Genomic DNA, 26,164 nt, shown 5'->3' with positions numbered 1-26,164 from the left:
GTCTGCTCGGCCTAGTCTAAGTATCCTGGATTTACTTCCAATTTAAACTACTGGATTAGGTCGATTTTGATAAAATTTCTCATAAATTAGACAGCCTGATCGCAATCTGATCGACCCGATCAGATCAAGAGGGTCGTTCTACTATTGACTGTTGATCCCATCAGTCAGAGCAATCTGTCAGTCAGAAAGCCTGTTTCATTCCAATCGAGTGCTGCCATGTGGCAAGCCCGATGAATCCTACTACGATTTCTGAAAAAGGGTCTGACCCAAATTTCTGGCCAAAAAAGAATAAAGAATTTTACATTGTGAAGTAGAATGGGCCAAAATAATATATAATTCGAAAACATTTATGTATGGATTATGATTGGTCCTGAGAGTGAGAATAGTGTAGTTATTTTTTATTTATTTATCGATCGTTAATAAACAGATCGATCTCATCGATTCATAAATTTCAGTCCAGTTGCACTCTATTGATTGATCCACTGAATTATGAATGATCTCATAATCATGAATGATCAACGTCCTCCAATTTACACAAGTTGCCTTCAAAAACAAATAGCTATTGTTTTTAGTAACTTATAACATGTAAGCAATTGTAAGAAACTGCCCTTGGGCAACCCGGAAGGTTGGGATGGGCTCATGGTCCCTATTTGGCACACCGCTAAGGCAACACTTACACTGCCTGGGTCTGCTTCTGTAGGCCTTGACTAGTTTGCCAAACCCAAAAACGTGCCTGGTGGGACATTGTGGTCCTGGCTGACCTCACTATCCTAATTGCCTTGCCCTGCTTCCTGTGCAATTGCTGTCTTCATTGAAAGAGTCAAAGGTCCATTATTTCATTTATTCCCTAGTTGCCTGAAATATAAAATTCAAAGCATCTTTGACTATGTTGAACTCGTAAAAAAATTTCAAAAAAAAATGGAGAACCCGTAAAAATGTCATATTAATAATTTCTCTAATTTTATCTCCAACCTCTGAGGATTATGATTTTACAATTCTTTCATTAGGTTTGCATATTATATACATGATATTAAGTTTTACCCCAAAGTTAGTAAATAGAAATGGAAAATATTTCATATTACGTATAAACATGTTGCTTTATTAGTCTCTTAAATAATTACCACTCTGGAACATATGGTATAGACAACGATATCTGCTTGTACATTCTTCTCTCACCCACAATCATCAAGTATGGTTACATCTGAATCTAACAATAAGAGTATCTAATTTTTTGGAGCGCTTGCCTCATGAGTCTAGTTTTTATTCTTAGAAGTAGATATAATGTTTCCATCTTTGTTAAGGGTGGTTGCTTCGTAGTAAAGAAAATATTAAAGAAACTCTTAAAAAATTCAAGAAGGATGTTTATTGGTGTACATCTCCACTTAACCAATAAAAGATAGTGTAAGGCAAGGGGGGAAACATTTAATTTTATGTTCAGCGTAAAAAATCAGAGAAAACCTGACGAAAAACACAATAGACGATCTCCGATAGCTATTTCCTACTAGAAGGCTAAATTAAGGTGATCTGAAGTTATTAGAAACTATTGCCTTTCTTCTACAGTCACTTGGAGCTGATGGTCTGCATAACTAATTTATGATAAATTATAAATACATAAATATTTAAAAATTATCATGTATTTTAAAAATAAATATGTTAAATTCTTCAGTAACCCTGTAATGGAAGAAAACTCCAAAAGAAATCTCCAGAATATTTAATTTTTGATATACCTAATAGCTTTTGGCTCATCTTGACAAACTTCCATACAACTAACTTTGGGGATTATCTACATGGATCAGAGGTATGGCTTGTTTTCCATAGTTTACTTAAATCTCCAGTTCAGGTCAGTTTATAAGGCTATAACGATGAAAAGGGGCATTTACCAACGTTAAGGCAAAAATCAAATATTGATGCATGTTGCAATGCGCTTATCATCAATATTTTTACAATATTTATAGAATGAACACACGTTTTGCATTATTTGATGATAAAACATGGAAACATTGGATAAAGATGTTTGAGTAAACGTTGGAAAAAAGGCAAAAGCTATTGGGTTTTTACTGACCTTGATATGGACAAAGATGAGGATTCCATGCAGCGGAAGACTCATAAAGAAATCGTAACTGCGTCAATAAAAATCATTAAATGAAGAACCTGTGCACAGACGTGATTTCTTGGATCCCGGAGCGAGACGAGTCGAGCTGCTCAAGTGTGCAGCCTCTAGATCTATCCACACCATCCCCGACACATCAAATCTCCTCCTCCACTCTTGCAAACTCCGTTTATCCTCCATCGTCGTCGTTACACCATCTCAATCAGATCAGGAGTGGAGAGGCGATGTGGGGGAAAAGAGAAGAAGGAGAAGGCCCTTGAACAATTCTAGCCTGAGTGAATTTTGTTCACGGTCTTCCCCTATTTATACTAAGTGGATATTTTTCATAAAACCTTCAAAGCTTAAGTATATCTTTCGACGTCCAAAAGACAATTTGCGTGTGACCCTCCAAGCCCATATATTGATCAAATTAACGACTCCAATGATCCAATAACCTTTATTGGCATTTGATATTAATTAACTATATCATCATAAAAGATTAATTAATGTCGGATTGATTTAAACCAATCAATGCATATAGTCTCAAACTCGTGCGATGATAAGCTACACTTCGTGATCTAGAAGATACAGGGAAGTATGTATAGATTTGCTCATGAAACTTATCTGTCCTCAGTTAACATATATGTATAGTCCATTAGGCACTTGAAATTCCTTGAATGACTTATGTTATGGTCAACAGTCATCTGAGTTAGTACTCATGTGTTTGAAAATAATTATATAATTCTTCTCCAATATTTTACTATATGGGTCGAGGACTTTATCACGTCGTCTTCCTTTAGCTTTCGCCTCATACCGAGAGTGGACGATCCCATCTTGACCACTCAATCATCTTCGTGAACTTCTTGATACACCTGATTGACAGCTTGGTATAACCAACCATTCAGGGATTCATACAAATCAATTTAGTGAACTTTTTCAACTAAAGGGCCCCCACTATTTATGCTCAGTGTCTCCACACTAATGGTTACATGAACGACCATACTCATCACATGAGTGAGGCTAGATAGTGATATTCTATCAAGACACTTCCATGTCCTTCTCAAGTATCCTTCAAATAGGAATATTTAGAACACATGCTTAAAGTTTAGTGATCTCCGTATTACGATCTCATCATAATTCACCAAGTCTGATCATGTATTCTTAGACTTCGTTATAAGCATCATGTGTGCATTATAATGAGTATGGTCTATTATTGAACATGGAATGAGATATGGAATGTGTGATTGGCTTGCCGACCGCATATATTTTCTAACAAAACACTATCTTCGACCTTATGACACAAAGGCGGTTTTAACACCGTCAATCATGCGAGCTTCTTTTGATCAATCATTAGATCAATCCCTTTATTCTTATCACCATAACCACTGTCAGGTCGACGTTAGAAGGTTATGTATGAGGATTTTTAAGGACTAGATAAAACGCTCGTTCACCCCTTTGGTGACTTTGGTAACGAAAAAAACAAAGGTTCAACTTTACGTTATGATAATCACATGTATAGATAGTGGTCTAATGATAAGGGCCGAAGACTACAATTAAATTAGTGAAAAATTAAATCAAATATTTATTAGACCAAGTAGATTCACACATGACTTAATGGTATATGTCTATCATATATTCAATATGTATAAAATATTAAACTCACGTTAGAAAATTTAAAATAATAGATAATTTAATCATTGAATGAGGTGCAATTTCACGCTAAAATCAAGAAAACAAGATGCATAGTTATGACAGGGTTGTCTTGAGATTCACAATATTGGGTTATAAGGTTTGATTGGTCAAAAAAGCCCAGTCCTTTTTTATTGGCTAACCTAAATAATTAACTATATACAACTAATATATTAGTCAATACTGGAATTATTTCACTGAACGGATAGGTTGAGTTGGCAACACATCATGTGACAATATATATGTTGTATTCAAGTAGATACAATGGAGTTTGTCAAATGTTTTTTGGAATCATTTTATCCTCATTAATTGTCATACATTCTGGGAATTTGATTTACACAATCCGAACTCGATTGTGAGATGGATACCGAAGCAAAACAAATGAGAAAACTGATAGTATAGAAAAATAAAACATAAACATCACCCTTGCATAAACTTATCTATGCAATCTTTAGAGTACTAGATCCCCTCTTTTCCACAAATCATGTTTTGGGAAATATGATTTATCCTCATCCATTATCTAAAAGACATGATATAATTTGAAAACATTTATATATGGATTATGATTGGTCCTGAGTGTGAGAATAATGTAGTTACTTTTTTATATATCATGTCTTTTAGATAAGAAAGACGTATTACTCAAGGAAGAGAACAAAGACATGGCCGTACAAACTAACTCGCATGGTATCAAATGAGATTCCCCCATGTCCGTAAAGACCAAATGAATTCTCATAAAATTAAATTTCCTTTGTGTAATAAAAGTCCCAAAATTTTGAGCATATTCTCCGATGTCCAAAAACTTCATGTGTGCGACCCTCTAGGCCCATGTACTAGTTTAGCTAATAACCTCAATGACCCAATAAACTTTATTGGTTTGACCTCATTAATTAGCTACATAGCATACTACTTCATGATTCAATGATCAATTTAACTCAATCCATATGGTTAAGTTGACCGCCAATGGGTTGCCAAGCTACGCCCCGTGCCCTATACGATACACGGAGTATGACAACCCTCACAGAACCTTTGTCGTCATCAATTACTGTGTATGTTTAGTCCCTCCAAATGAGGCTCCTAATTGACTTAGGGTATGGTTAATCTCCAAACCCTAAACGTTCATTCGAGTTAGTACTGATGCATGAAGAAATCATCCGAAAACAACTTCTTTGATTTTTCCACTAACCCAGCCATGGATTAAATTGCATAATCTTCCCTGAGTCAACATCCTTTGATGTCGAGAGCAAATGATCCTTGAGTTTACCACAAAATTACCTTCACTGATTTATTACTGCATTCGATCTAGAATGGTTTGGAATTTTATGATTAGAGATTCGTAGTTCATTGACATAACACATCTATCCATTTACAAAGCATCTTAGGTGCCTCATATCTAAGGACATCATGCACTACTATGACATGAATCAACCAGATTGATATTAGGTATGATACCATTTAACGTTTTGTATATATTCATTCACATAACTATTTTCCCCTAAGAGCACACTCTATCTATCCTTAATGTATCCACGTTGAGGGCTACGAGATCAGCCACACTGATGGTGCAGCCCCGGACACGCTGTCGGAGTCCTCACCGTCATCCCCGACAGCACCTGCTCCAGCACCGGATACATCTTCGGAGACGTCATCGCCGCCCTCGACAACGCCGGCCATCTGCGTTCAGCCCGCCCGGCAAGCCTAGCCGTCGATATGCACACCCGGATTCAAGTATTTCAGGTAAGGGACGTCGTATCATTATCTTTACGTATTTGCTTTATTCGCCGTTTTTCTTTGAGTCATCGTCGTTCATCGTTTTGCTTAACCGTAAGGTCGCGTGTAAGGAGGGAGGTTCATCCTATAAGGATCTCCCCTCCCCCTGCTATTGCTCCTCGGTTTTCACCTAGTCTTTTTCGTCTCCTAGAAGTCCTAGGTTTAATTGCTTTAGAATCTCTTATTTTATCCTGTGTTTTGAGCTTAATGGGCCAACCTACCTCCCCCCCTATATAAGGGAAGTAGGGTTGTCCTAAAGTTTGAGACGTTGTTTTTTTTTTAGAAAGGAATTCCCCTCGTTGGGTTGGAAACTCTGCACATTCGTTCTCAGCAGGCATTTAGGGTTACGTTCGGTGAAGGAGAGAAGGAAGCTCAGGAAGAGGAAAAACCAGAGGCAGCAGAAGAAGAGAGGAGCCTAAGGCGACAGTTGCCCGGAGCTCCGGCAGTCTGCGCGCGCGCGCTCACGCGCCCTGCGTCGCATGCCCGGCACCCGCCGGTCTTCCCCACTTGCGGTACCCGCCGGTGGCTCCCGCCGTGGTCGTACCTCCCAGCAGTCTCCGTTCCACGCGCTGGGCTGCCACCTCCTTTTCGAGCCGCCCGCGTTGACCGACGTCCACTCCCGTGGAACCTGATTGCGTGAACGGGGCTGGCTAGGTTGCAAGCCATTGGTACCTCAGGTGCTTGATACGGTGACCGTGTCTTTTGCCTTCTGTCCAGATCCCCTCGGCCGTGAGGATACCCCCGGTTCCGACGGCCACGCTTGCGTCCCCGCCGACGCCATTCCTGCCCACGCGAACTGCTCCTGTCGCCGTCCCCTGTCCCTGTGCTCACGGTCGACCCGCCATTCCCTAGCCGTCCTCGCGCCAAGGCGCCTTCAGCCCCCCTCGGCCCCGTCACAGCATCGACCGTCCCGCCGGATGATCACAAGGTACGCTGTCGCCCCTTGATTCGTCTCTTATTTCTTGCAGTGCACCTTCTTTTGCCTCCACCGCGCTCGGGTTAGACGTAGGTGAGCGAGACAGGACGAGTGAAAACATACGACTTATTGAGAGTCTTTCCCGGTTCTTGTACGAGTCGGTTCGCCCGTCACGTGCGGGCAACCTCCGGCGGGGAATTCCCGTTCGGCAACCTAGCAACCTCGTCCATCCGGACGAGGGTCGGAAGGTCCCCTCCCGCCTCCGGGCGACCCCGTCGACCCCGGTCATCAGCCTCCAGTTGTTCGTCGGCAACTGCACGTACTACACCCCTACCCGGCCGCCTTCATCCTAGCTCGACTTCGTAGGATCCCCGTGCCCGACAAATCCCGGCATCCGTCCTGTATCACCTCACCTCCGACATCGAGTACGACTCTCGGTGACGGCCGGACCTCATCCCGGACGTGGTCCTGCATCACATACTCATCATACGAGTGGGGCTAGAAGTGTTATGATATCTGAATATTTTGATTTTCTTCTCGAATATCCTCCAAATAAGAATTCTTTTTCCCGTGTTTAAAGAAAATGATAACCATATTATGATCTCATTATAATTCACTTAATCATTGCATGTATTTATATGGACTTCAATTATAAGTATCACAATGGATGAAAATATATGTGGTTGTCAAGATAACTGCACATTCTATATCTAATTCCATATTCATTAATAAAATATATTCATAACAGTGCACGTGTGATGCTTATAATTCAGTCAATGAATACATGATCATATTTATTGTTCTTTGGTGCTTGTTCTTTGGTGGATGTTTGGTTTCTTGGAATTCCAAGAAACAAAACTCGATCGCTCTCTCTACGGCAGAGGCCGAATACATTGCAGGGGGTGCATGTGTGGATCAAGTTTTGTGGATGAAACACCAACTTGAGGGCTATGGAATCTTTCTTGAAAGGATTCCGATATTATGTGATAATACTAGCGCCATAAACTTGGCGAAAAACCCTATCGTGCACTCACGCACGAAGCACATAGAGGTACGGCATCATTTTATTAGAGATCATATTAGTAAGAATGATGTTGACTTGAAGTTCGTAGAAATTTCAAATCAGATCGCAGACATTTTTACTAAACCTTTAGTAGGGGAAAGATTTAGTACACTAGTAAGAGAACTAGGGATGATGAAAGGAAGTCAATTATCATGAAGACCATATGATTTTTGTTGATATCGTTCGCTTTTGTTTTGTTTTTCAGGCTTTCTTTCGGTTTTGTTTTGTCCAAAAATATCTAAGCAATCATCTGGCACCCGATGGTGTCCATTATATTGCTAAGATATGCACTCAAAAGGGACAGGTCATGATTAGTGTGACGGATCGATTTACTCATGTTCTTTCTTTCACTTTGAAAAATCTTATGTTAACACCCTTGGTTTTCATTTCTTCCTCTGTTTTAATTTAAAATTTTTATTCAGTCTCTCAAAATCATCTTCTCGGTTTCTGTGTTTATGACACTATCATGACGCATAAAACTGTCCCGATATGTTTTTCCGCCGGTTTATTTTATCCCACACCGTACAGGTTCCACGTGTGGTTGTCTCCAACAAACGGTGTCACCAGCTCATAGAGTTAGGGGGAGTAAAATTGTTTCTACTTAGACATTCTTAATTTTAAAAACTAACCTATTATTTGCAAGAACTTGTTGTATTCCGAAAGATTTCAGGAAGTCTGCAATCTTAAGAGAAAAGGCAAGTTGCTTGGTGTGGTTCCCTTAAAAGGTATGGTTTTAATTTTAGGATTTATGAAGGCATGTAAGATCCTCCTTATATGCACTTCCTAGATGCTTAGGTGATGCATTTGATTGTAATCTAAATGCATCTACCGCGGTGAGGTCTCATTCATACATGTCTTTGCTCATTAGTGCATGGGTAGCACACATTTACGATGTTTGATGATTACCCTTGTTTGATGATTACAAAAAGGGGGAGAAAATATCATGATAGGGGGAGACATAAGTATTCTTATTTAAGGGGAGATTTTCTTATTTAAGAAGATTATTTTTTAAAATTCATGTTATTAGTAATTTTGTACTACATAAAAAAAGGGGAGATTGTTGAGGTTTTTGTGTTTTAATGTACACTAAATTACATTAATATCATGAATTTATAATTAATAAACTAATTTATAATTAGAGCTTAAAAATGTTTTAAGATTATGTTTTTAAACTGGTTTAAAACTATAAAATAAACTAAAATAATCTTAAAGTACTTGGGAGAATGAAAAATATTTTTTAAACTTTCTGAAAATACTTTTAAAAGTATTAAAATATTATTTTAATACTTTAAAATATTTTAGAAGGTCATTTCATATTTAAGGTATGTTGAAATTATTTTCAGAAGCCTTAGAAATGTTTTTAAATATTGAAAACTACTTTAAAAATATTTTCTGAATTTTTTAAAAATTAAAAGCCTTTTAAATGGTGCAAAATTGAATTTTAAATTTTGGTATTTTAGTCCCTTTAAAGGGGCCCAATAAGGTCTTAATGGGCGGAGCCCATTAAGTCCTAAAGGCGGACCCAAAACCGGATCCGTTAAATCGGGTCGGGTCCGCTAAAGAGAGAAAAAGATTATTTTTTTGGCACTCTCTAACTTCGAACCTGCGACCTCCCCTTATGCAACGTGGCATCTCACTACTGCGCCACGTTTCTCTTTGAATACAATATAAAAAATACTGTATTTGACACGTGGCGCGCTGCAATTTTTCAAATGAAAAATTCCAGCGCGCGAAAGATTCGAATCCGGGATCTCAAAGTCGGCGAAATAAAAAAATTAATTTTATCTATTTTACACGTGGGTTTTATTTATAGAAAGAATTTTTTAATATAAATAATTAATTAAGTTAAACTTAATTAAAGAAGGAATTTAAAGGGTCAAAGGGCGGGTCCGACGGTTGACCTTCCGAAAAGGTTTTTATTAAATGCCAAAATTCGAATTTTTCCAACTTTTGACATTCCCTCATTAATTTCATTAATGGGTAATTAACGCCATTAATGAAACCTTCCAAAAATCTTTAAAAATTCATAAAAAATTAAATACAGCTCCGTTTGAGCTCGAATTTTTTTTAAATTCTCAGAAAATTACAACCTACCCCTCTGGCCCTATAAATACCCCTTCAGAGCAAGGGTTGAGGTATCCCTTTTTTGAAAACCATCTCTCTTGAGCTACTCTTGAAGAAGAAAGTGCTACTTCTTGTGAAGTTTCTCCCCTGCAATCAGTGTGGTTGTGCTTCTCCATTGATAAGGGAAGTTTTTCATTTTCATCACTCATCCATTTAGTGAATATAGTGATAGTTTCCTTCACATTCTTGTTATTACTGGTGAATTTGTGTGATTTCTTGAAAGAGTGTGAAGGATTGATCTTGAATCCTTGAAAGAAGTTTTTAGTGGGATTGAATTTGTGATCTGAGTAGACATTTTGGAAAGCAAAAGGCTGACAGATTGATCTTGATATCATATCTTGAATTTTAGTGTTGATTATCCGTCATACATCATTGAGAGCGGTGATTGACCTTTGATCAATCACGGGGAGTGGCATAGCTTCTGTTTCACTAATCTGAGCAGGTGACGAAGATCGAGAAGGCAGGGAGGTGACGTTAGTGGCACCAAGGACGCGACGGTGACGAGGGAAGAGGACGTACGAGGAAGAGTTCGTGAAGATCTATCCGAAGGCGGTTTAGGGTTGAAGCTCGTGCACCAAAGAACGTGACGTGCCATCGGAAGACTCCTCTGCAGAAGCAACTCTGTAAGTTGGGTTCGGGTACCTTACAAGGGAGGATCCTTAGTAAGGTTATCTTGAGTCCTAATTTGGACTCAAAGGGGGGCCTTGGATTGACTCGATCACTAAGCGGATCGAGGAACCAAGTAAATCTAAGTGTTTGAGAGAAAGAAGGTGAGAGTCAAATCAAGGAATCTTAAAAGCTAATTAGGCAAACAATAAGTAGATAAGCTAATTCACCCCCCCCCCCTCTTAGCTTCCAACAATCAGCCTATTTTTCTTATAAAACAACCCCACACTTAGTTGGTGGGAAATACCCAAGTAGGACGGAATCCTTAATTTTCCATGACTCAAATGACAAATATTCTATTGAACATTTCAGGTTCATGTTAATTCATGTTTCTTAATGTTGTCCAGCGTAAAACATAAAGCAACATGCATCCATGTTATTATCGCATTTGAATAATTTATCTTTAAATTTAATCCATGCAGTTAAACTTATTTAAATTGAGAGTTTTTATTTATTAATGAACCTCATAGAAACATGCCATCCCAAGGGAAAGTAAACTAGGGAGCTTTGATAAATAATCTGAAAATGCGAGACAATTAAATTGCAATGAACAGTGAGACATACAATTTCATTGAAATAAAAAAAATCAAGAAATCACTGAGAGGCTTGAGAGGTTTGTCGGTTATAAATTGAAACTAAGAAAAATGGTATTTAAGAATAAACTAATGAGACAGAGTGAGAGACTTCAAGAATTAAGAAGCAAGTAGTCACGCAATGACATGGATAAGAATTTTTTGTGATAGAAAAGGTATTTAGATGAAATTACCCTAGAGATGATAGAAACCTTCTCAAATGCATGGACTAGAGACTATCTCAAAACTAAATGAAGAGCCATAGCGTTCCATTCGTTTTCTTCCATGCTACTTCAAATATAAATGATGTAGAAACCACTGCGTTATGAACTATAACACATAATTTAAAATTTTCTTTATAATTTAAATATAAATGTGAATAAGGGATGTAAGTGCATGCTTCTACATAGTTTGGGGGGGGGGGGCTAATACTTTAACAAAAGATGATTTGAACCCCCAAAGTTGCGACGTTGGTACAGCATTTCTATGTGTTATGTCATTATATTTTACTCACCTAAGAAGTGTCTTATTTTTTTAAGAATCGATATTGGGACTATGTTTTGGTTTTTAAGAAAACATCATAGCTGTGAGGTTACATCTTGAGGTTTTGAATGTTACATGTTAACCACGAAAAATGAATTTAGGTTGTTGGAGTGCGATATTTGGTCATTCCATTGAGTATCCTTATTATGTGCATGAATAAAAACCACTCTCTAGCATATATTTTTTTAATGGAGTTGATCACAAAAGCCTCAAAGTCAAGATGTAGGCCAAAAAGGAAAAAAAAACTCAAAAAGTTAATTTTTTTCACTAAAATCATGCAAGATGGTAATATAGAAGAGCAGCCTAGCTCAAACTAAACGCGATGTCATCTAACTTAATATTATCATGTATATAACATACACTTCTCTTCAGCTTTACTTCGATAGAATAAAAATAATATCGCTCAGTGTTTTCACTTGATTTTCATGCTTATTTATGCATGTATTTTCAAGATTAGACTATACAAGCCTCTCAATCATTCCTTTTTCAGATTACACATGAATCTTAAAGGAAGCACAGAGTTGAATTGAATGAAGGTTTTAGAGTGAATGCCATATAATAACAAGGGTTAATAGCACGGTACATACCAAACCATGTCCAAAGTCTGCGAGTTAACCTTAGCTTTTTTTTTGGCACGATATATCCCAAACTCACTAAGTCGTCTGCGATATATCCTGGTGATGACGTGGAGTCCATTGTGGCTGCCAGGTGGATCTCCGGCCAGATTTTTACCTGGCGGAACCAACCTTGCCGCCACGCTGGATTCCATGTCATCACCGTGATATGTCTACCTGCCAAGGGTTTAACTTAAAGAGAGAGAGAGGCGTGCTAGAGAGAGAGAGGGAGAGAGGTTCTAGAGAGGTGTTCTAGAGAGAGGGAGAGAGGTTCTAGAGAGGTGTTCTAGAGAGAGAAAGAGAGGTGTTCTAGAGAACAATGCCTCTCTCTCTAGAACCTCTCTCTCTCCTCTCTAGAACTCTCTCTCTCTCTCTCTCTCTCGCTCTCTTGGCAGGTAGACATATCACGGTGATGATGTGGAATCCAGCGTGACGGCCAAGTGGGTTCCGCCAGGTAACAATCTGGCCGGAGATCCACCTGGCAGCCACAATGGACTCCACGTCATTACCGGGATATATTGCAGACGACTTAGTGAGTTTGGGATATATTGTGCAAAAAAAAAAGCTAAGGTTAACTCGCAGACTTTGGACATGGTTTGGGATGTACCGTGCTATTAACCATAATAACAAACAATTTTACAAAATCAGCGGAAAGCTGTGCGCACGCCACGTGGTTAGATCAGATTAAGTGTCCAGGCAAAACCCTAAACCGAGAAGACGCTTCTAGAGAGTTCTGACAGGAACTACAAACCTCGTTCTTCTCAGCGTTTTCACTCTAGATTCATTCTTGCGTGCTTCGTCTTCTCGGGCAAGGAGGGCTCTCGCTCGCCGGTCTGTGGGCTTGCCCTAACAATCTTCTTCATCGACAATGTACCGTGCATTTGGCAGCCTCGCTTCCAGCGCCAGGTGAGCTGTGAATGTAGATCATTTGCCGAAATCGTTGGATGTTCGACGCAAGGCTATGCACGCTTGTTTCAAAATCTGTTTTTCTTGGCAATTGTCTTATGTTTTCTTCGGTACTTGACTGACATTTCATCTTCTCCTTTTTTTTTCTCGTAGGGCCGCTGGAAGCCGTGGTCAGCAGGTGAACCTGTCGGCGCTTCTCTATTTTTTAGCATTTGGGTTTTGGTTTTGAGTTGTAAATAGGCAGATCGTATCATTTTCGTTGGTCTTGGTTCTAACTTTTTCCGCTCCTTAATTTGTTTCTTAGCGTGTAGACTGGGAGCAGGTTGATTTGGAGCAGAAACTATGCTGCGAAGGACATCAAGTTTGGATTGGAGGCTCGTGCTTTGATGTTAAAGGGAGTGGAGGAGCTCGCGGACGCAGTGAAAGTGACAATGGGCCCAAAGGTTCTATCCGAAAACGTTTTAATCGTTCTACCACATTCATCATTTTGCATTCTTATTAGTAATTAATCATAATCCCATCCCCTGCGATACGCAATTTATGTGATTAACGAGAGTTATCCTTCGTTTTTGCTCATTCGTTGCTTTCTCTGATTATAGGGGCGGAACGTCGTGATAGAGCAGAGTTTTGGATCACCGAAGGTGACGAAGGATGGCGTGACTGTTGCAAAGAGCATCGAGTTTAAGGATCGGGTGAAGAACATGGGTGCGAGCCTTGTCAAGCAGGTCGCCAATGCAACAAATGATGTTGCTGGCGATGGTATGTTTGTCGCGACAATAATATAGTTTGATCTTCAGAATTATCGTTTTATTCTGGCTATAACCATTTTTTTTCCTTTGGGTTGTAGGTACTACTTGTGCCACCGTCCTCACCCGAGCTATATTTGCCGAAGGATGCAAGTCGGTGGCTGCTGGAATGAATGCAATGGATTTGAGGCGCGGAATCTCAATGGCTGTTGATTCTGTTATCACGAACTTGAAGAGCAGAGCTCGAATGATTAGTACATCCGAGGAGATTGCGCAGGTTTTTACGCTTGGTCTTATTCATCACTCCCCATTGTTTCATCCTATTTGTTATCCTAAACCCTCGGAGCTCTATAGGTTGGCACGATATCAGCTAATGGAGAGAGAGAAATTGGCGAGCTTATTGCGAAAGCCATGGAAAAAGTCGGCAAGGAAGGAGTTATTACTGTTGCGGTATGTTTTTAATTTCCTTCTCTGTGGAATTTTCGTGTCCGCAACATTTCTTTTTTTTCTGATAATGTCATGATGTTTAAATCGTTTTTCACGCAGGATGGAAAAACCCTTGATAATGAATTGGAAGTTGTGGAGGGAATGAAGTTAGACAGAGGTTTTATATCTCCATACTTCATTACGGACCCAAAGAACCAGAAATGTGTGAGTGCTCATGTTCCGGAGTAGTATTTGCAGCATAATTGAAATTTCTGAGAGAAAAAATTTCTTATTTTTCCGCAGGAACTCGAGGACCCACTAATTTTGATTCACGAAAAGAAGATTTCTAGCATTAATGCAGTCGTGAAGGTCTTAGAGTTATCCCTAAAGGTACATTAACCTTATACTAGTTTCTTGTAGTCTGCTCCCGTTTGCCTGCCTAACTCTTTTATTATACGTTTTCTCCAGAAACAAAGACCATTGTTGATTGTGGCGGAGGATGTCGAGAGTGAGGCTCTGGCTACTTTAATACTTAACAAGCTTCGTGCGGGCATTAAGGTTGAAAAACAAAATTCTGGGACCCGTTGATTATTATTTTAGTTAATTTGTTTAACAAATATTTGTTGCCGTAGGTCTGCGCTATCAAAGCTCCAGGATTTGGAGAAAATAGGAAGTCCAATCTTCAGGACCTCGCAATCTTAACCGGTGGCGAAGTGGGTTTCTAATCTGTTCTTGCTTGTGTAGTTCTAGACTTTTCGTTTGGCTAAGCTTCGGTCCCCTCTATTTCAGGTCATTACAGAAGAGCTCGGGATGAATCTTGAGAAGGTCGAAATGGGAATGCTTGGGACTTGCAGAAAGGCGAGATTTTTATTCTTCGTAGTTATTACTTGCAATTTTTTTTTTCTTACGTCCTTGTTTTGAACCTTGGTGATGTCCATAATTCGAGTCTCTATATCTTTATTGTTGTTTTTTTTCTTCTTGCAGGTGACAGTCTCTAAGGATGACACTGTTATTCTTGACGGCGCGGGTGACAAGAAAGCCATCGAGGAGAGATGCGAGCTGGTCTGTGCTTCAGAGTGCCTTCTCATTTTTACTTCGTAATTAGTTAGTTCTTAACTAATGACGAATTTGTACAATCAATGATTACAAAAAAATCAATGTGATGGCAGTTGAGGACTTCCATTGAGCTCAGCTCATCAGACTACGACAAAGAGAAGCTTCAAGAAAGGTTGGCGAAGCTTTCTGGTGGTGTCGCAGTTCTCAAGGTGCGAATCAAGTTCCCCGTTTATTCAAAGTGAAAACTCCCGCTTTTCTTCCAATATTAGAAATCCTTGTAATGATATGAAAATTAAGCCTTTTTTTCTTCAGTTAATAGCACCCATTGACGAAATTGACAATGTTTATGGCATCAGATTGGAGGAGCCAGCGAAGCTGAGGTGGGTGAAAAGAAGGACCGAGTGACGGACGCGTTGAATGCGACAAAGGCAGCCGTGGAAGAGGGAATTGTGCCAGGTAAAAAAACCTCTTAAGCCAACATTTCTTCTAAACCCTAAAACCTTAAACCCCAAAACCCTCTCTCAGGTGGCGGTGTTGCTCTCCTGTACGCATCGCAAGAGTTGGACAAGTTGAAAACTGCCAACTTTGACCAAAAGATCGGAATCCAGATCATCCAAAACGCCCTCAAGGTTGGTCTGTCAAACCGAAACTTAATCAATCTTCATTAAAAAACCATTAAAATGTTTCTAATTTGGGTCACAACGTAGATGCCGGTTTACACTATCGCCTCCAACGCTGGAGTCGAGGGCGCCGTCGTTGTCGGCAAGCTACTGGAGCAGAGCAATCCAGAACTCGGATATGATGCCGCCAAGGGTAATTAACTTAGAAATTACATGGCAAACTACCCCCACCCACATTTTGATTTCCCTTAAACCATGATTTATCTGTCCACGTTCAGGCGAATACGTGGACATGGTCAAGGCAGGGATCATTGACCCGCTGAAGGTCATTAGAACTGCGCTAGTGGATGCTGCAAGGTGAGTGTGGGGGATTAAGAAAAAAACTGACCCTTTTCTTCCAATTTATGTAAAATTTAGTATAATTTTAAGGTGAGTTATTCTTTGTCACCTTGCTTGCAGTGTTTCTTCGTTGATGACGACGACGGAGGCTGTGGTAGTGGAGCTGCCCAAGGAGGAGAAGGACGGCCCAGGGATGGGCGCCGGCATGGGAGGAATGGACTACTGATGAACTACGTCAAAGTCTTCCTGGATTTTCTTCTTTTCTTTGACAAGGGTCAAAATTTTGGCGTGGATTTTTAAGTTGGTCTTGAGTTTTTGATATTTGACTGAGACAAAAAAAGGGTTTCACGGGAGGGAGGAAAGATCACCGGCTATGGAGGGGGAATCAGAAGCTAGCCTGGCCGCCAGAACCTGGTCTAGTGTTTCGTCTGGGACCTTGATTCCTGCTGTTTCCATGTCTGCTACAATGGCGATGGCGGCGTCTTGCTCTCCCAGCTCCAGGCACAAGTTGATCACCTCGTCGTACAAAGGACTGCAATGAAAAATGTTTGCACAAAACGTAAACTACACAATAATAATGTTTTTTTTCAATTTATAGTGGTGGGTTTGAGGAGACACTCGTGAAAAAATTGTAATGCACAACGACCTAGTGAAGATTTCCCTTCAGCAACGTGATGATTGGGTATGATCAGAAACTTTATGGACATTATACGACGAAACACTTATAAAAAAGGATTAAAGGGTTAGTTAGTCATTCAAGATGGGGTACGTACCTTCCAAAGACGTAGCCAAGGCTGTGGGACTTCTGCAAGATGCCCAAGAAGGTCGAGGGAGCAGGAGCTCTAATGGCGGCGCGCAGGATCATTGCACAGTCCCCCATCGTCGGTTTCCCTCCGAGATCCACCACCTGAGATCGACAAAAGAAGCTTTAAGATCGATGCCCCTGTTTCGAGCATTTTTTGTCGTTTGTTTAATCACTAAAATAAACTCTAGCATGAGGAGAGTAAGAAAATGAACAAAAACATATATTTTCAGAAAATTCTGTCGAACTCGACACTAGGCCAAATGAAAGAAAACATGATTATGATTTTTTAAGGATATAAACACAATACGAGCATTCAGAATCGCAGCTTTGACATGATTGATATACAGAGTTTGGACCTTTCATTAACAAAAACCGATGGCAGATTAAATACCATAGGGTTGCTGTTTATTCAAGGATCAGTTTCTAAACAACAAAAATTAGATGCAATATAAGAGCCCACGGACATAAAAGTTTTCATCACTCGTAAACGCGGACGTAACCAATTCCTGAAGAAAAAAGAAAAAAAGATGCAATATAGGAAATTTCTTAGGCTTCATATCATACGGTTACCATATGTTTTCACGTCTGTTTATTAAAACAAGAAATACACAAGGTTGAATGAGTCCAAAGACAGGAAATTATGCATTAAAATGGATGCTTTACGTCATTAAATAAACAGGGAGTTGATAAAATTTCTAGAAAAAAAATTAAGATATATCCTAGGCGCCATATCATACGGCTACCATGCGTTTAGGGCCTGTTTATTCAACTAGAAAAAAATGAAAAAGGCTGAAAAAAATCCATGCAATAAAAAATTACTGAAAGAATGAAAATAAACAACACGGTAACATACCTTGGTCAGAATCTTCACCGCCAACTCCACTTCCCATTCTTGCGTCCATTTCTGAGGGGCCCGCTTTTTCAAGTCATTTTCCCACGTCCAGCCCCATGCATCAGCTATGGTGTACATATCCGACACGTCAAATACTCTCCTCTCCCTCATTTCCTTGAAGGCCTCGTGAACATCCTCCGGGAACCAATCGTCATCATCATCGTCCTGGGTATCGCAAATAGAATTGAAATTTTACTTTAGACGTGTCAGAGGATGAAGCAAAATTATGGAACATAATGAAATCATGACAAGTTTATTTTCCCGAAGAAGAATACATCTGAAATGAGACTTGGATATGGTGTACATATCCGACGCCACACGATGGGTATTTTGTGGTGATGGAAATCCCAGGAACAAGATTCAAGTAGTTTGATCAGAAGTACAGATTTTTTAAAATAAGGAAGATAAAGTTATCATTGGCACTTCAAGCAGATTTTTAAAATAAAGAAGAAAAAAACGTAAAAATTAAAGCCAATATATTTTGGGACCTCGAATGAAGCTCTGGCTAATTTTCCCTGCGATTTGCCTGCCGTGGAAGATGCCTGCTCAGAATCTTTCAGCAACTGGACCCCAATCATCTGAAGAGGCTTGGATCTTTCAGCATCCTTGTCCTTGACTGCCACCTCAACCTCAGCCTGATTTTCAGTCTGCTCAACCTCCTCTTCCTCCTCAGCCTCCTCATCTTCTGCTTCTTTAGGAACATCCTCCGCCACATCAACATCATCTAATATATCTATAACCTCTGAGGTTTCCGCCTCAGGAAGCTTTTTCTGCACTTCAGCAAGCCCTTCCCCAAGAAACCGGCGTTTCCAGAATTCTGTGTTCCCATCCTCCCACGTAATTCGTGAAATTAACTCATCGAGTTCTTCATCAACCTACACAATTTTTTACTAGACAAAATTAAAAAGAGACAAAGAGAATTTAAACGTAAGGGTGCAAGTTAAGCTTCCTCTTCATGGCACATAAAACTCCATTAATCTTTAAAAAGGATAAATAAAGATCCTGAAGAAGATGACAAATGGACGATGGTTAAGTAGTCATCGTCCCTGTCATCTGTCTGTAGGCGTGGATAACGATGACTACTCACATCCTCAATATCATCCCGGAGACAAATGACAAGGACGACAACAATGAGAAAACATTTATTTTTAATACTACGTTTTTCCCCTCTCAATGTGTCCATCGCAATCTTGTCTTTTTCAGATGACGATGACTACAATGATTTTGTCGTCGTCATTGTCATTCATACAGAGCTCGGATGATGATGGAAATGATGATATCGTCACCCACATCCTATCCCCCATCGATGATAATTATGTTGGTGGCAGATGATGATGACAAAGATGAATTTATCATAGTCCTCCAAACCTAGAACTAGAAAAAGAAATAGAGAAGACAGAGATGATAGCAAACTGCGCTTGTTAAGGCATCAGAAGGCTTACATCTTCCTCTTCCTCTTCAACTGGAGGTACCCACAGAGGCCGACCCCGTGACCTGTTAATCCTGCGGGCCTTCTGCACTCTCTGATAGAGAACTTGTCTTGTGCCATCAATGGGGAGGCCCTGGGCTTCTAGTTCTTCCTTCAACTCAGAGACGATCATCTTACTCGCCGCTTTTGGTTTCAGGGTATTCTGCTCAGGCCCTTTGATTATCTTCTTCAATCTCTCTTCAACCCTGATAATATCAGCTGGAGACACGTCTCCCAAAACTGAAGGTCCTTCATTCTTTAGTATTCTGAGAAGCTTCTTGTGGTGATTTTTCCAGTCCTCGAGACGACGTTGTTTGAACGAGGTCTCTATGGGGTTCGAATATGCGTATCCCTGTGCATCTGGGTCCAACGGAGTTTTCCCCCTTCGAGGAACCCATCTCATGCGTTCACCTGTGAGCCCACCTTCGGCAACGTACCTGATGATGAAGCAAGAGGAAAATATAAGCAAATCCGAAGCTGTGCAACTAATCAGGATTTTTTTTTTGAAAGAAACTAATCAGGATTTTAATATACAAACCTTGCAATATAATCAATTTCAAAACCAAGATCTGCTTCCTCGTGTAAAGGTTCAATCCAGGAGCTCACCAATGAGCGGTATTTCCTGTTTAATATCATTGCACGAGGTGGAATCGGTTGATTTTCCTTCTCCATTGCTTCCAATGCTTCAAGGAGCTCAACAGGCCGTCCTGATTAGAACATAGCCAAATCATGAACAAACTATGCTCACAAAACGAAAAAAGCATGCATGACCGATAATAGGAAAGCCACCAAAATATCATGAGTTTATAAATAAAGCCAAAAAGGCTGATGAACCAAAAAAGACAGCAAGTGCGGAAAGCAACGCATCCGAAATACCAGTACCTAAACTACACAGGTGTACAGAATAATTCCATCTTGAAGAATATCATACTCCACCTATTTTCGTTTTCAGGATCTGTCAGGACGTCATATTGTTTTTCTAGAGGCCTGCTTTCATTTATTGAAGTGTATTTCTATTTATTTTTTGGAAGTGTGCAATAATAGGTTTGCCATAATGGGTCGGATACTAGTTCTAAGTAGGATCCGCCCTCTAAATTGTATAAAGATAGGGATTTTCCACCAAAGTAAATTTCATTCCTTCTTTCAACCGCATCTCCTCTTATTCTCTCTCCTCTGGAGTCTCACAGTGGAGACTAAGATGCAGATGGAGACTACAAATATTTGGGCCGGCACGAGAACATGATTATCAGAAGACTGTGCAGGTTTGGTCGACCATATGCCTAGCGCACTACAATTTTGGTGGATCAACATTCAAGAATTTGACATACCACTATCTTGATTGCAGATGAATGCCATGACCCAGAAAAATGGATGCACTGATGTTCTGACCCACTGGAGAAGGTTAGGCTTCAAAGAACTGCCCAAAGACTTCAGGAGGAATTGCAGATCAAGGATCCCATCATAGACATCATGCAAAAATGGATTTAAAAACGGTGCGACGACAAGTTGAAAACTCCCAACAGAACACTGTAATACGAGGTTTCATTGATAAACCACCATCTTTTGCTACTGTTTTATTTATATCTATAAGTTATAATCTAAGTTGAGTATACGTAATGTAAGGTTTTCATACTGTGAAAGTTCAACCGAGTGCTCCGTACTTAGTTAATACAAAAATAAACGCACGAAGGGAACAAGAAAGCAATGTGTTAGCATTACCCTCGCGACATAAAGCTCGAAGATAAAGCGACAGCGGGTCCCCATGTTCCCCCTCATTATGCAAAACCTTTGCCCAACCTCCAAAGTTTTTAAGAGCACGGAAATGTCTGATAGCTTCTCGTACAACACAGTATTTTGTAAAGCATTCAACCAATAGCCTGAATGGAAACGATGTCAAAAAAAGAAGAGACCCCACTTCAAGCAAAATTCAAACTAAAACTTCTTCATCATCCACCAAATAACTTTCTAAGAACATCAAGGAAGAAAAAAGTTTTTATGCAATTGAATTTTCTTACGCATAGGTCTTCACATTGGGCTGTATCCGCTTATGAGCCTCAACCATCATGCCAAGCAATTCAGCTACATCCTGCACTCTGGGAATCACACCCAAACATGGGAAAAATATTAAAGCCACTAACACTTGGGATCACGAAAACCTGGTAAATGAGCATACAGAAAGGAAACTTGCGACACTTCTAAGATCCTACTCCTATAATTTTTTTTAAAAAAAGATCCTACTCTTATGTTTCCACATTTGATTCTTATTTACTGGGAGCATGAACTCTAATCTTTCTGATTCGATCCAGAGGCGCATATATGAACGTTGTCCCCCGCCCAAACAAGGAGCAGTCAGCCCGGCCCACACTGGCCAAGACTCTGTAGATCTTAAGCCCTCCAATGCAGAAGGGAGGGCAGCTTTTGGTCTTGGTGAGTGCTTGAACACCTCCCTTTCCCTCACACTTGAGTTCATCATTTCCTCTCACAGACATTCACTCCTCCACATGAGGAGCGACTCTCTCTACAACACTCGGCGTCGTCTACTCTGCCGAGTCAACCTCTCACCCTTTCCTTCTCTTCCGCTCTTTCTAGCCCACTCTCATCTTCACCACTTCCTATGACTTGGGCTTGTCAATCTAACCGGAATTACTCTAATCATTTGGGTGGAATACCACATACATTTGGGTTCTACCATTCCACAAGCTGGCTGAACCAGACACTGACAGATTTCTTGGACGATAGAGATGCAAACGTAACAGTGACAGATTCCTTTTAGAGCTGTCTTGATTAGGCAGGAACACTGGCCCAAAATTTTGCAAAAAATTGTTTCTCCAGTAATTTTCAATAAAGAATGCACTGAACATCATTCTTGTGATTGTCGTCATTATCTCTAGATCCCTGTCATGGCCAGTTAATAGGCACTGACGCAAGATCCCTGAATAATCTAATTACCATTTTTCTGTTTTCAAAAACATCAGCATGGTCTGGCTAAGATGATATACTATCGCACTCCTTACACCACATTATGTGAAGCAGATAAACCTTCCCAACCTTTGCAGCTAAGACTTCAAGAGTGCTCGAAGTCATCAAGAGGTTCGACAAGAGTCGACAGTTTAGCTATAACTCAAGCGGCTGAATTAAAAAATCAGCCAAAGAAATTTGAGCCCAACACACTTGGACCCTAGATCTAAGTTATTCAGTTTGCATTCATTTCCTTCAAATGATTCTTATATGTTTATAAATCGCTTCTAGGTAAATGAACAAGTCCAAATGACTAGATTACAAGGAAAGGACAATTTCGTTCAAAGCATAGGAACTATGGTAATCTTAAGATTCCCACCGAGTAGGGCACACACTGTTCTAAGATATATAAAAGCTTTATATCAGGAAAAAGATCAATATCAGGAAAAGGGAACAAATTAGATATCTCTGGTTCCAGCATTCAGCCATAATTTTACCTGTCATAAGATTCCGCCCTAGTGTATGCCTGGATGACCCAATTGTATGATTCTGTATCAGGTTTCATAAAATCTGCCAAAAAAATTAACAGAAGATGTCAATTGAGCTAACTTACTAGTTCTAAGGACAGCGTTCCTTCAAAAGAAACTACCGTTGAAGAAGCGTTCAGTATCAAAAAATAGAGGCAACAATTTTTACTGCTTCATGAGGTAAAACAAACCGAAAAGAATAGGAAGCCAATTCAAAAGTGTATTCTCCACCTAGCCCATGGAAATCTAGGGATAAAAGGGGGAAATCCCCACGAATAATTTCTGTAAAGTAGTTTCTGATACGATCCAGTAAGCCCACTAGGGGCATTTTCGTCTTTAGACATTCACCTTACGTTTCCTTTAAGTATGTAGCCCTCCTTGTGGGAGGGCAGGACATGAATTATTAACTCATTGGCTTCAAGAAGTCTCTCCTCTCCTTCGGCGACGTCCACTCCGCCGATCCCGCCCTGCCCTAGTCCATCCGGGCACACCGACGTCCACCCCGGCGCCTTCACTCTCCCTCCACTGTCTTCTCCCCTGTACGAACCGGCTGGTTCGTATCAGTTTCTCATGAACCACAGGAGCCTCTGCAGGAGTTATCTCAAATCCGGATGAACATATGATTCACTGGATTCTTCAGCCTACTCGTTCTTTAATTTACTTAAATAAATATCCTTCCACAAACAGGGGAAAGCAATTCAAGAATTTATGATATAGGAATCTTAGTGGGCCTATCAATGGGCTGGTCTGATAAGACTATGTTACTCATCAGGAGTTGATACAGAGACAAGGGGGGAATGCACGGGAACAGGAAGAGAGTTTTCCGGAGGTCCTCCCTAGGGCTCTCAGGGCCCTATTCCAGCTGCAAGTCGCGTTCTGGAGTTGCCGATTCGAGCTCCAGTTTCTCTTCATCTCTCCCTCATTCACCTATATTATGTGTTTCTTATAGATCCTCAATCAGCGATCCTATAATTATGCATAAAAGGAATCACACCATTTCTTCATTTTTTCCTCATTACCCACCATGAAAACTCATGCGCACGGGTCAACAAAGCCTTTTCAATCAAGCAAGAAAAACAAAGTATTGAGTAAGCGGAAAAAATAAAATAAAGGTAGATTACGGGAAATCATGTCAAATGTGTTCATCATCGTAATGTTATTTATTTGATATATTCCTTATTCTTGTCCATCACACACAAACTTCTTCTAAAACACAAAAAATCATCAATCCTCTATAAATTTGATATTTAAGGAAAATTCTCCAGGGGGGTGGGCAAAGAATAGGAACCTCTGATAGTCAAAAGGTGTATGCACCTATCAAAAAGCATACGACTCCAGATATAATGATAAGGACCCAGGTATCATTTCCTAGAGAAGAGTGAGAGCATGAGAGAGAAGGAATAAGAGGGCGAGACAGAAAGCAAATGACAACAGGCCTGAGTCACCGACTGTGTCCCCTGTGGTAGGATCTCCCTGCCCAGAACCCATAAAGTCCTTGACTGCCCTCCTTAGAGGAGAGCTATAGATATTTAAAGAGTACAACAATAAGCCTAAATGATTAAAATATCCCAGACGGAGTTTGAGCGTCATATTACAACCAAATTGTTTCGAGTTCTCCCAGCGCCTCATCAAGTCTTGCGGCCAGTCTCCATTATTAGGGTTGGTAGAAAGAGGTTCAATCGATTGCTAACTGGCCCCATAGTTTTATGGGGTTACATAGTGGGCCTAGGATAAATGAGCTGTTTACATAAACGGAAAACAAGAAAGACAGAAACAAAATAAAGGAAGGAAATACTAAAGAAATAGAAACATGAAAGCAAATGACGATTATGACAGTGTTCTCTTGCTGACACAAATCAAATATCCTTTAGGCTTAGTTCACCTGAAGGACGGAAATAGGGCGCATTGGCTTTATATCATTACGAATTATTAAAAAATCATCACTTGATTGTAGAGAAAAGAGGTAAAACTGAAAAAAAGGAACCTTCTCCTCCATATTCCATATTTTCGAATGTGGTGAAAGCAATCTCTGGTATACCACATGTAGCCTGAAATAAAAGCGAAAAATACCTCAGATTGGTGTATTGGAAGATACGTAAAAATCTACATAGCGTGATAGAATTCAGAAGTGGATCAAACAGACTAGAGGTTAAGCTAATTTATATCACATGCTTCAGTATACTTTAAGAAGGATATGAAATCGAACAATGGAAATAGGCTAAATTCACAAGTTTCGGGATCTGTAGTGCCTGGAAAAACTAATTGGCAACTCTATTTGAAAATATGATCTCTCGGCAGAAGAAATACTCAAACACCGATACCTTTCCCATATCAAGAGGACCACATTTCTCATTTTCCAACTTTGTGTATTCCTGCCTTGCCTCACTACTACCTCCTACTAGCCATAAATTCTCACTCTATCTAGTGATCTGACTTCAAACTGATTTCGTAATCAAACACATGATTCGTGTAAATACTATACATATGTCCTTAAGCGTTGAGTCATAATTGTCCTTAGAGGGAATTGGCCTAAAAAGCCCATTCTGATGTAAGTGGCATTTGCGCCACACGTCATGAAGGAATAAGAATATAATTTATTTTGCAACGCTACTCTCTCTTTCCTCGAAGCAAGAAAAACTTAGGGGTTCATCATCAACAATCCCCCCCTGCAATCGGGTTAACCACTGATTTCGGGTAATCTTCCCTCTTTCATTAAAAAAAAAAAACAATCCCCCTCCGCAGTGGACATGGGCTTCTATTCTTAACTCCTTCATTTTGCTATACTCTCTGAGCTACATCACAGTTTATCTCTCCTGGCAGCGAAAAGGGGGAAGATCTGTGCAAGTCACTGGCCGATGAAGAATAAAAGAAAGAGATATTAAGAACCCAAGTTTAGATTTTACTCTATCCTGGCCATCCATTCAAGGGGAAAAGTATTATTCACACTCATCTGAATGATTCGTCACATCCCTGTGTCGCTGTTTCATGAGTAGTACTGCCGTCTTTGGCAGCATTATTTCATGTACCTCATTTTTTTCCATGAAAAAGGGAAGATTTTAAAGTAAAAATATCCCAAGTTGGTAAATAACTAATGACCTTTGACTAACAGTCTGAATTTCTTCACATTGTGTGTATCTGCAAAATAGATATCTATATGTTTTATACGGTGATTCTTTATTTTCTCACTTTTGGCGTTCACTTTGCTATACGGGTCGTGAATCTGCAGATGCATACAGGTTGATAGTCTTCAATTAAAAACAAGGACGATCAATTACTTATTGAAAAGATCAATCGAACCCTTTTTCATTAAAGGTCTTCAATAAGTCCTTTCTCAAGAGCGAATAATTGAAAAAAATATATTTCATCTGACTCGGTCAA

The 26,164-nt window shown here is 39.9% G+C and overlaps 2 protein-coding genes across 3 annotated transcripts in view; one reads left to right on the top strand and one right to left on the bottom strand.

Moving 5' to 3' along the window:
* The first annotated feature begins 12,782 nt into the window (after positions 1-12,782).
* LOC144712479 (chaperonin CPN60-2, mitochondrial) lies at positions 12,783-16,457 on the top strand. 2 transcript variants are annotated; one of them, XM_078586778.1, is made up of 18 exons: positions 12,783-12,949; positions 13,103-13,127; positions 13,261-13,392; positions 13,549-13,708; positions 13,797-13,972; positions 14,050-14,145; positions 14,242-14,346; positions 14,425-14,511; positions 14,590-14,679; positions 14,754-14,834; positions 14,911-14,979; positions 15,106-15,183; positions 15,291-15,386; positions 15,534-15,633; positions 15,703-15,806; positions 15,885-15,990; positions 16,076-16,154; positions 16,257-16,457. In XM_078586778.1, the coding sequence occupies exons 1-18, from the start codon at positions 12,912-12,914 to the stop codon at positions 16,360-16,362; spliced, it is 1,728 nt and encodes a 575-aa protein (XP_078442904.1). In that variant the 5' UTR covers positions 12,783-12,911; the 3' UTR covers positions 16,363-16,457. The 2 variants fall into 2 exon arrangements, with proteins under 2 accessions (XP_078442904.1, XP_078442905.1); XM_078586779.1 differs by having other exon boundaries at positions 12,827-12,949; positions 13,254-13,392.
* The window catches only part of PTAC3 (plastid transcriptionally active 3), an 11,682-nt gene continuing 1,925 nt past the window's right edge, over positions 16,408-26,164 (bottom strand). Inside the window, exons 4-13 of the mRNA XM_078586777.1 lie at positions 24,771-24,834; positions 22,757-22,829; positions 21,317-21,394; positions 21,021-21,178; positions 19,840-20,008; positions 19,276-19,738; positions 18,322-18,708; positions 17,795-17,998; positions 16,910-17,043; positions 16,408-16,668 (exon numbers count right to left, since the gene is read on the bottom strand). Coding sequence (XP_078442903.1) covers positions 16,482-16,668; positions 16,910-17,043; positions 17,795-17,998; positions 18,322-18,708; positions 19,276-19,738; positions 19,840-20,008; positions 21,021-21,178; positions 21,317-21,394; positions 22,757-22,829; positions 24,771-24,834 — 1,917 coding nt within the window. The 3' untranslated portion in view covers positions 16,408-16,481. The remainder of the gene's footprint in view (positions 16,669-16,909; positions 17,044-17,794; positions 17,999-18,321; positions 18,709-19,275; positions 19,739-19,839; positions 20,009-21,020; positions 21,179-21,316; positions 21,395-22,756; positions 22,830-24,770; positions 24,835-26,164) is intronic.

This window comes from Wolffia australiana, chromosome 14, assembly GCF_029677425.1.
Source record: "Wolffia australiana isolate 7733 chromosome 14, ASM2967742v1".
Lineage (NCBI taxonomy): Eukaryota > Viridiplantae > Streptophyta > Magnoliopsida > Alismatales > Araceae > Wolffia > Wolffia australiana.
The sequence above is the reverse complement of the archived record's forward strand: the minus strand, read 5'-3'. Positions and strand labels throughout refer to the sequence as shown.